At 35.9% G+C, this 10956-nt stretch overlaps 2 protein-coding genes across 2 annotated transcripts in view; both read left to right on the plus strand.

Annotated features, from left to right (window-relative positions):
* Nucleotides 1–1837, plus strand: part of LOC119417330 (plexin-A1) — a 163650-nt gene extending 161813 nt beyond the window's left edge. The window contains exons 16-17 of the mRNA XM_037684538.1: nt 1128–1221; nt 1811–1837. Of these exons, the coding sequence (XP_037540466.1) occupies nt 1128–1221; nt 1811–1837 (121 nt within the window). The remainder of the gene's footprint in view (nt 1–1127; nt 1222–1810) is intronic.
* Nucleotides 1838–3316: 1479 nt separating this feature from the next.
* Nucleotides 3317–10956, plus strand: part of LOC119417331 (plexin-A1) — a 95375-nt gene continuing 87735 nt past the window's right edge. The window contains exons 1-2 of the mRNA XM_037684539.1: nt 3317–3526; nt 8042–8185. Coding sequence (XP_037540467.1) covers nt 3317–3526; nt 8042–8185 — 354 coding nt within the window. The remainder of the gene's footprint in view (nt 3527–8041; nt 8186–10956) is intronic.

Here is a 10956-nt window from a genome sequence, read left to right on the forward strand (position 1 = left end):
TAGTAGTGGTACTGGTAGTGGTGGTAGTGGTAATAGTAGTAGTGGTAGTAGTAGTAGTGGTACTGGTAGTAGTGGTAATGGTACTGATAGTAGTGGTAATATTAATATTAGTGGTGGTAGTGGTACTGGTAGTAGTAGCGGTAGTGGTAGTAGTAGTAGTAGTAGTGGTGGTCAAAACAAAACTCACCCTCATTAGAAATGTACAATTTGAATGTATCTAGTTTTCAGAGACAAAGTGAAAACAGATTCCAATATGAACTACACAATTTACAAATCAACAAAAAGCAAACTTTGATATCAACCTGTTTTTGTCATCAAGTTTTCCACCAAAATGAGTGCCTATACCAAAAAAACCAAACAAACAAACAACACCAACAAAAAAGGCCACATATTTTTGAGCGCTTTGATTTACTGTGAAGTCCACTGACCTTGACTTGCATGAAGCTTTTTAATTTAGGGGAATCTTTCATCATCATCATGTTGTTGTTGTTGCTGTTTTCATTGTTTTACATAAACGATTTTACATTGTTTTTATTGTTTTACACAACGACACTAGCTTAATACCCAGAACAATATATTCAACACTTGAAACAAACTGTATTTTTGCAAAGGGAGCAGAAAACAGAGTTTGGACTTAGTAGTTCATATTTGCTAGTTGTAAATACCTAGATGTAATATTGGTATAAATAATCATATAGAAATATTAATACTGCACATAGTATAAAAATACCATCCAGGTATCAACAATGCCAAAAAGTGGTTAGTATGTTAGGTATGTTAAGAAAATGCTCCTCTCCCTTTTTTTATTTTTAACTGTTCTTTTTTAAATTTTTTATTTAATAAAAAAAAAATGTATTGTTATTTTGTTTAAACCGAACATGTATAAATCTCAATGTAGACTTTAGCTGTGTTTGTATCCATCCTGGTACACCTGAGTTCACTTGCTTGTCTAGGTGCTTGCATGTGTAATTTAAATCCAGATTATTAGATCAACTTTTCGTTGGTAAAATATGACTACTATCAATCAACACTATTCAGTTTTAAACATTTGTTTTCTCTCTCTCAACCGGTTAAATCAATGTATTATTGTGCTAATCTCTTTTGTGTATTATTTTTCTTCTCCACAGTGGTGGGACTCCACTGACAGTGAGTGGGACCAACCTCGCCACCATTAAAGAACCAAAGATCCGGGCCAAGTATGGGCAGGCAGAGTCTTTCCATGTGAGTCTTCATGTGACCGACATCATTTTTCCCCATTACAAATATATACACTAACAAGCAGGGGCCTATTTAAATGCACAAATATACAGTACATTCACTTTTTATTCTTCAATATAAATGAGCAGATTCACCCAACTCACTGTCTACATTTCAATAGTCTTAACTAATAAGATCATTCAGAAAGATTAGTTTTTAAATACTGGAGCACCTCCATAAACAACCACTTCAGTGTCATGCTCGGTTGATGGCTTTCTTTTGTCCATCTTCTGACATCTAACACTTCCTTAGGCCATGTAGCTTTTCAAATGTCACTGTGCCACATGAGTGTTTGTATAACAAGAAGACAACTCGAGAGACCGCATGTGTGAAACAGAAGAACATCATCTAAAGATAGTCTATAGATGAACTTGTCAAGAACATACATTGGTGACTGCTGTTAATAGTATGTTTGTTGTCAAGGTTAAGGACTGAACTTTAAGCAGCACCAAAGCACTTCAACCTGCAGATAAAAATGTCATTTACTGAGTCAGACAACCTACACAATGCATCCCACACAGGCTTGTATTAATGTGCTGCTTTGTGTTTAAAGGGCCATGCTGATGCTTTTGCATGTTGACACTACTTTATAACAAATCACAATAACTTTTATCTCGTCCTTTAGTTCTATTCTGGTAAAATATAATAATAAATTGGCGATGATGTGAACTATCAAAGTGGACAAAGTTACTATCAACTGTTTTTGTTAATGCGACATAAAAATGGGATCAGTCGTGTTGATCTTACTTCTAACCTACAAAGCCCTCAACAACCTAGCTCCATCTTATATTACAGATCTTATTGCACCATATTTTCTTAACAGAGCAGTTTGATCTCAGAATGCAGGTTTACTTGTGGTTCCTAGAGTTTCCAAAAGCAGAATGGGAGGCAGATCTTTCAGTTATCAGGCTCCTCTCTTGTGGAACCAACTTCCAGTTTCTGTCCGTGAGGCTGACACATTGTCCAGTTTTAAGACTTTCCTTTTTGATAAATCCTATAGTTAGGGTTGGCCTGTTATGCTGCTATAGGCTTAGACTACTGGAGGACAAATCGACCGCATTTCTTAAATTGAATTTACAATTGAATAGTTTTCATTTGATACTATCTTAACATGTTATTCCTGCCATTGTGTATCTATTCCTCCTTCATGTCCTCTCAAACCCAGCGAGTCAAAGCAGATGGCCACTTGTCCTGATCTTGGTTCTGCTAAAGTTTTCTTCCTCATGGGGGAGTTTTTCCTTTCCACTGTCGCCTTCATGCTTGTTCGAGATGAGAGTTCTGTGATGGAGTTCAAAGCAGTCTGCTCCTCAGATAAATAATGTTATTAACTTACTTTTTATATATTTTTAATGTTTCTGTTCAGTGCCCTGAGATGACTTCTCTTGTGACTTGGCGCTATATAAATATACTGAATTGAGTTGAATTTATTTGACAATCTTATTAATCTTAGACAAGATTAATAGATTATTTTCACTTTATGTGAATGAATCATGGAAGCAATTTCAATATTTTGGTTGCAAATTATCTTCAGCATACAAAAAATTTAGTGTATCCCTCTGAGCAGTTGTATATACTGAGGCAAGCCCGATCGTGACATCTTGTATTCATGTATTCTCTAAAGCAATGATCTAAATACTCCCAGGTACAAGCACAGGAGCGGAGCACAATGCCCAGTATTAACAGTTGATCATAAATTTGCAACCGATTTACATTTCCAACAGTTCTAACAGCATTGTACTTTCACAGGGCAATGACTTACAGAAAGTATTGGTTATTATACCCAGCAGGTCCATTTTAAAAGAAAATTGCAGACTGTATTTTGTATTTCTGAAAAGGCTGCAATGCAGCTTTATTCAGTAATAAACTATTTTGGATTCATGAAAGCTGACTATTTAGAAATCAAATTATTTCAGTTTCTTTCAAAGCCCAGTTATAGGATTTTAGAAGAAATGTGTTTTTTAAAGACAATAGATTTCCCACAAAGAATAAAAGCAACAGTTATTACAGCTTATTTCCTTTTTATTGATTTCAGAACTGTACGGTGTACAACAACTCTGTGATGGTCTGCCTCGCTCCTTCAGTGGCTGACTCAGAGCTCAGTTTTTCTGAGATGGGCACCGGCCCGGATGAAATTGGGTTCTACATGGACAACGTGAACGCTCTGGTGGTGGTCAATGAGACATTCAGCTACTACCCAGACCCTGTGTTCGAACCACTGAGTCCATCTGGTGTACTGGAGCTCAAACCCACATCGCCACTAATACTGAAGGTAGGAAACACGCAATAAGGTATTTCTCCTTGTTTTTGTTTTGAATTTTATATTTTTTCCTGACCATTTTTTTTCTTTCTGCTTCTGCTCGTTATTTTATCAGGAGAATAGTCTGAAGATTGTTTTACAATCTGATGTGAATGTTACTTTTGAAGGTTTTTATAGCTATTTTTGTGTAGTTCAGGTGCTTGAAAATACAGTTTTGGGTTGCAACATTGATGTGTTGCAACTACTACCACTTCTTTAATCAAGTGACACATAAAACACAGCTGCATTGCATTAGCTTTGCATTTAGTAATAGATAGTTAGAGGTAGGCATGTTGATAAAATTAAAATGTTTTATACCTGACTGAATCTGTTAAAAGGTTTATTAGCACCTTAAATAAAAGACGCTTTTATCGTACTGCATTTTTATAGACGATACTTTCAAATGCAATCTGATTTGTGATTTTAGATTGTCTATTGACTCTTTTCATTTCAACTTACCTAAGTTTACCACATTTTCTCATATAAGTGTTTGATTAAATCTAGCAATACAATTTTTTTTTAATATGCCCCTATGTTTGCTAAGCCTGGAATGACTGAAAAGGTATAAATTGTTATAATAATAATAATTATTATTGTTATTATTATTATTTAAAATGGTTATTTTTAAATGTAAAGCCCATTGTTTTTTACTTTTATTACAATCCAATCCAGAGCCATAATATAAACAGTGTGTACTGTAATTGCCCGGTCTGTAGAACGCACCTGACTCTAAAGGCTCCCTCAGGCTGCTATACGAGCGCCCATTTGTGTCAAAGCAAAATGTTAATGTGTAGCAGGAAGCTCGGCATTCTGTCAAAATAAAATATTAAAATAAAATAAAAATACATAAATTAGCCGCTCCTGTATATAAGCTGCCGAGTGTAGAGCGTGAAAAAAAAAGTAGCAGCTTTTACACTGGAAATTATGGTATTTGTCATGTTGGATAGTTTATTTTTTATAACATATTTCTCAAAAGTCTCAGTTTTGTTAGTAACAGCACAGCCAACTTTGACTGACTTGCATAAAAACAATCCCTGGCCCTCTAAGTACAAAAAAAAATAAAATAAATAAATGCAACTTTTGAGTGTTTGCTCAAGGTCTCTTAGGATGAAAAGAAATATCTCACTAATTCATATAAAAGCTGAAAGCACATGTCCACACCTTCCAAGGCCAGTTTCTGTCCTTCAGTTACTATCAACAACTTCAATGAATGCAGTTCTCTTCTGTAGCCTCCAGCCCTCTTAAACAACAATCTTTTCAATTTGTGTAATTAATTTGTAGCGCTAGAAAGCCACCGTGGAAGAATACAGGCCTATAGTTCAAGATGTTTAGTTTGAATTGGTTTTAATATTCATTAACAGTGAAATGGACGTTTGTGAAATTAATTGGCATAGTCAGAGTTGTGTAAAGGTGCCATTGTACTATCTATCTATGTTCATTGGAAATCTGTAGACAGTGATTGAAGAAAATCATGAGATGACATGTGGATGTTTTTGAGGGGAACATATCTATACATGCAACACAACTATTGCAATGTTAATTAAATATTAATCAGCCTGCCAATATTAATTAGAAGGCAACGATTCTCTAAAAACTACTAAAGAAACAGAAATGATCATGTACACATCTATTAACTGCTGGCAGAGTGTGGGCTGAAGAAACCTTAATAGAATTTAAAGATCCACTTAATGTAATCAAGAGATAATATAAATATAATTTATTATAGATCAGTGTCACATTTATGTGACATGTTTGCACTGAATCCAGTATCCAGTGCCTTTATCTGCTACATAGATAGAGAATTCCCTTGGCTATCTTTTATGTTATCAAAGAGGGAGTTACGCTGCTTATTTCCATGAAGAGACTGAAAGCAGTGTGACCGTCATAATTTATTTCTTCAAAGATAATTTATTTGCAAAAAAAAAAAAAAAAAAGCATCGCAGTAATTGCCAAATCTCCTGCTTGGCTTGTTGGTGGAACTGCTTACCCAGTGGAAGGGCTGATGAGATGGACAAAAAAAAAAGCAATTTGGAGAGATGGGATGCAGGAGGGTGGCGCTTCTCAGATGCGTGCACTTTGCTTGCCATGCAATTAATTTCTCATCTTTTAGTGTTGGGATTGTTTTTACTTTGGTGTGGGAAACAAAATCAACTGATCCGATTGTTTCTTGAGCACTTTCCTGGGTCCCTATGTGTGTTTTTGAGCCTGTTTCTCCATGTGATACTTCTGGCCTGTAGTGTTATGAGCTGCAACCACCCTGTGTGGCAGTACCTCCATGGCATGCATGGTTTGAAGTCTGCGTGTATGTGTGTGTGTGTGTGTGTGTGTGTGTGTGTGTTTGTGTGTGTGGAATGGCGTGGGCTTGTGTGTGATTGTGAGATGGAATGGGATGCATGTTTACAGGGCTGCAGAGCAGTGCTGGGTGGCAGCAGCCTGCAGAGACGATGGGATTGGAAAAAGGAGTCTGCCTCTGGGTCCTGCTGCTAAATCAGCGGGAGACATGGCACCTATCTCCACTCTTTCTTTCTTTTTTGTCTAGCTCACTAACATATCTTTTTTCTTTCTTTTTGTTTTTTACCTGAAACCATACTCCATTCTTTTCTATGCTATGCTATCTTCTGTTTCTGAATGTTTCCTATATTTCAAAGATCATCCTTCCGTCCATTATCTTTACTTGTTTCTTCCTTTCCGGGTCACGGGGTCACTGGTACCCATGTCCAGAACTGTTTTAGAGGTGGGGTACACCCTGGACATGTCTTAAGCCCATCATGTTTCCATTATAATTTGTTTTATTTATCCTGTTTCCCCTCACTGCATTTTTGTTATGCTGTTTCATTAATTGTATTTTATATATTTTTTCATCATCATTAACTCTTTCATCACTGTCAAAGTGTCAAATCAGGCTTTAATTTATTTGGTATTTATCTATTTAATAAAATACTGAAACTAAAGTTGAAAAAAAAAAAAACCACCTCCATACTGTACATGCTACATTTTATTTACTTGAAAGAAATATATATGTATAATACATATATTTATATTTTACTTGATATATCTGTATTTTAGTTGCATGAAGAGACTTCATAAAGTAAATATTTTGTTGCCCAGTGTAACCACTCTGTCTCGCTGTTCATACGACACAAAAATTATTGAATCTTAAAATGTGAATCTTTCAGTATTATAGATGTTTTTAATAAAACAAACATATAGTCTACATCAAATGAGCTTATATTTTCAATCCTCTCAGGTTAAAGTTGGTGTTTAATATGAATTTAACTACATTCCTGTCGTTTAGCAGAAGTCACAGAACCTGGATAATATTTCTACCCAGCGAGGAGACTTTATACTTTTCACCAGTTGGGTATTTGACCGTATCAAGATTCTGATTATTCTATTTAGTAAAAATATTTAAATTAGATTAGACTTATCAAAACAAAAACAAAAAAGCTACTCTTTAATGTTTAGGTTCAGTTTTTGTATTTGTGCGTGTAGTATTCAGTGTTTTCTGTAGCTGAAAACTGCACTTCTATTCTGAAGCTTAACCAAACAATTTTAGTTGATTCTGATTTTATCAGTGTGTGTGTGTGTGTGTGTGTGTGTGTGTGTGTGTGTGTGGGGGGGGGGGGGGGGGTATTTTGATGTTAATTACAAATGTCAACCTTGTAATGGTGTACCATGTTGACCAGGTCTACCTTGAAACAGAGATGTTCATGTAAAGGCGTGGCTCAGTTAAAAGTATGGAATCTATAAAATGCCATCTGCAGAAAAAAAAAAAAAAAAACGAGGCTTATAGAAATCCATTTTCAGAGCTTTTAATACATTTTTACAAGCCTCTGTGTAATTCCATAAACATAATGAAACGACAACACAAGAACAAGGTTGACAAACGTGTATGCGCAAACTGCAAAACTGAAAGCAGAGTTTATAAAATGAAACAATGTATTTCTGCAAGATCACATTTTTGTTTTACTTTATTGGCAGTAAAGAGGTTCCGTACTTCAAAAATAATGCACCTCAACTCTTTGTTGTATTCCTGTCAGCCAACCTAATAACTATTTATTGTTGTGTTATTTTATTATTGCTCTCCACTTCAGCAAATTTCTACCATTTTTTATTTTCTTCATTAAAATATTTCACTGCGTTTCCACTGTGTTCTTTGAGTTGAGAACATTATAACTACTATATTAAGCTCAAACTAAACTTTATCCTCCATAAATAGTTTAAGAACAAATCTTAATGTAAGTGACTTCTTTTTCTTGTCATTTACAGAAACAAGAGATTTTTATTAAAGAATCAATGGGGAAAAACGAGTCATTATGAAGTTTGCTTTCATCTCAAAAGAAACTCTGTGTGATGCGTTTGACTCCATTAGGTTGAACATTTAATCAGCACGAATAAGTTCAGCTTAAACAAATGTTCCTGTGAAGCTACAGCCTGCAGAAACGAGTTGAGCATCTCTTCTCATTGCCCCCCCTTCTCTGTGTTTAGGGTCGTAACCTGATCCCAGCGGCTCCAGGTAACAGTCGCCTGAACTACACGGTGCTGATTGGAGACACTCCCTGCATCCTGACCCTGTCTGAGAGCCAGCTGCTGTGCGAATGGCCCAACCTCACCGGACAGCACAAAGTCACGGTCAGATCACGACTCCGCCTTCACTCTTCTGCCCCACGTTCTTTCAACATTCCTTAAAATTAATAACAGAAAAATATCAATTTGACTTTCATTTATTTATTGACGAAGACAACGGCTCAGAACGCCAAACGCCACACACTTTCTTGCATAAAGAATTGACGTTTCAAAGTATAAAAACATTTGTTCTAACAGTTTTGACTCCATCTTTCCCTGACATTGTTGAGTTACTCAAATTATTTCATGTTTTTTTTTTTTTTTTCCCCCCTGCTAAATAATTTATTTTAACAGATTCAGGGTATGCTCCAGTGGTCTTGCACTCTAAATCTGCTCTTAACTATATTACACATTAATAATGTTGAACTTAGTTGACTTTAAAATAATCTGTTGCTGAAAATAAGTTCACTTTTGGATCAGGAGCTAGGACGCTGAAATAACAACCTGCTGCCAGAGGCAAAGGTGGAGCAATAATCCAACAATGTTCATCAACAACGTCATCTGGACGGTTTATTTTTTTTGTTGAGACGTTTCATCCTTCATCCAAAGGACTTCCTCAATTCGTGAATCCACTAAACAAAACTGATTCCCACAAACAGCAAACAGCCTCTGCGGCCCGTCCTCTCCCTCGTCAACTCCTCTGATGGATTATTGAGCATGAACTTTGGTGTGGAGCAATCATGTTTTTGCCCATGTCTGTGTGCCTGTTTGTACCTATAGCTCATGAACCGTTGAGTAGATTTCATTCAATAGTTCAGAAAGTAATCGATGGGTTGACGTTTACATCTGATGAGCTTTTGAAGTCAATACAATTCAGGATGGCCTCCACAGCTACTCAACGTTAGCCAACACAAAATTGGCTTCATCAAGGATTTTTATTGATATTGAGCTTTAATGTGGCGTGGTAGCTGACAGTCATTCATACCTCATGCAATAACTGCTAAAAGATCGTGTGAGATTTCACAATATCGCATGAGTTTGCACCTAATTTTATTTTTAAGGTTTGCCCTAACACCTACTGTATAACTCATTTTGCAACACAACATCGTTTTATTTATAATTCTGATGTGAAAGGCAGCAGGCCATATGCATTCCTTTAAAAATGTGGGGCTTTTATTCATTTATGTATTTGTTTGTTTAAAAGCACACACTTGCAGTGAATTAGGAGTATTATTTATTTATTATATAGTATCTTCTACATGATAAATGTGAAGATTCAGACATGTCTGCAGATACAATGTCGTGTTTCATTTTAGCTACTGGGGCAAAGTGTCTTCAGCTGCAGTGCTGGCGTCACCGGCTCTCTGCTGTGAATGCTGCTGGTTTTATATGTGAGAAGTCCTTGTGTTTCACTGAGGTATGATGCTGCAGAGACAGAATCTAATGGGACCCACCTTCACCAAAGTATTTCAGCCGTTCTAAAAATCCACGTTCAACTCTAATCAAACCAACATTCATCTTTAACGCAACTCTCGTTGTCGATTTACAATACAGTAGTCCCTCGCTTATCGTGGTGGGATCCGTACCCAGAAGTCTCGCGATAAGTGGAAAAACCACGAAGTAGGAATGGTAGTACAAGTAGTATTTTATTTTAGTGTGTATATATATATATATATATATATATATATATATATATATATGGATATATGGATTTTAAACCCTTCCCACACTCTTGCAATATTCTAAATAATGTTTCTAAACTCTAAACGCTCTAAAAGAGCACAGCATGTCATGAGCTCAGCTCTCTGCGCTCTTGGCCACGCCCACTTCTCCGCTGCAGAGTGGGGATATGACGCGCTGCAGGAGGAAGCTTCTCCTGCAGCTGTGGGCTGCGCAAAGGTGCAGCAGGTGCTAAATAATTGATTTTAAATAAAAATTCCATGCCGATCGTGCGGCTCATCCATCAATCAGCCAATTGTGTGTCATGTCCAGTCTTGTTTTGAAAAAACGCGATAGAGCGAGGGACTACTGCAACGTAAACTAAAGTCTTTTTCACGCAAGTGAAATTTTACATCACTCTTTTGGGGTTTATACAGCAAATAAACTATTACATATATGTAATTTGTTAAAGTGTTGTCAATTGGTCCGGAAGTTTTTGGCTTGTGCTTATTTGCTCATTGATGCTTTTCCTGCGAAGGAAGTTCAAAACATAATTGTCTGTTGTATGGCACGGGGGGGTGCAGAGGCTAGAGAAAGTGAGCCTGTGATTGGAAGGTCGCTGGCTCAATTCCCCAGACTGACAACATCAGTAACATTATAAGAATCTCATCTTTATTTCATTTATGATCATCTTAGTTTTTATTACTTTTTTACTTCTTGATCTTTAGGTTTCTTCAGAGTTCCTATTTATCTAGACAATGTTAAGGCACTTTATTACTTTGTTTAAAAAGCTGAAATAGCTAAATAGAAAGTAAAAGCCAAAATTAGTTAAACTGTTTATAAAACTGAAATTAGCAAAAATGTTACTTTAAGCTCTAAAAAAGTTAAATGTGGTCCTCTGGACATTCAAAAAAACAAAACAAAGCAAAATAACAAAAAAATGTAAATAATGATTTTTCTACCTGGATTATTGACCATGCATCAGGATACTTTAAGCTAAAATCAGGAAAACTAACTAAAATCTAAAATTGTCAAAACAATAGCTTAAAAGGTAAAATTAGCAATACAGTAGCTAAAATGTAAAATTAGCAACAAAGTAGCTAAAAGGTAACATTAAGAACACAGTAGCTGAAAGGTAACATTAGCAACAAAGTAGCTAAAAGGTAACATTAGCAACA

This window comes from Nematolebias whitei, chromosome 11 (assembly GCF_014905685.2).
Source record: "Nematolebias whitei isolate Nwh7 chromosome 11, NemWhi1, whole genome shotgun sequence".
In the NCBI taxonomy this organism is placed as follows: Eukaryota; Metazoa; Chordata; class Actinopteri; order Cyprinodontiformes; family Rivulidae; genus Nematolebias; species Nematolebias whitei.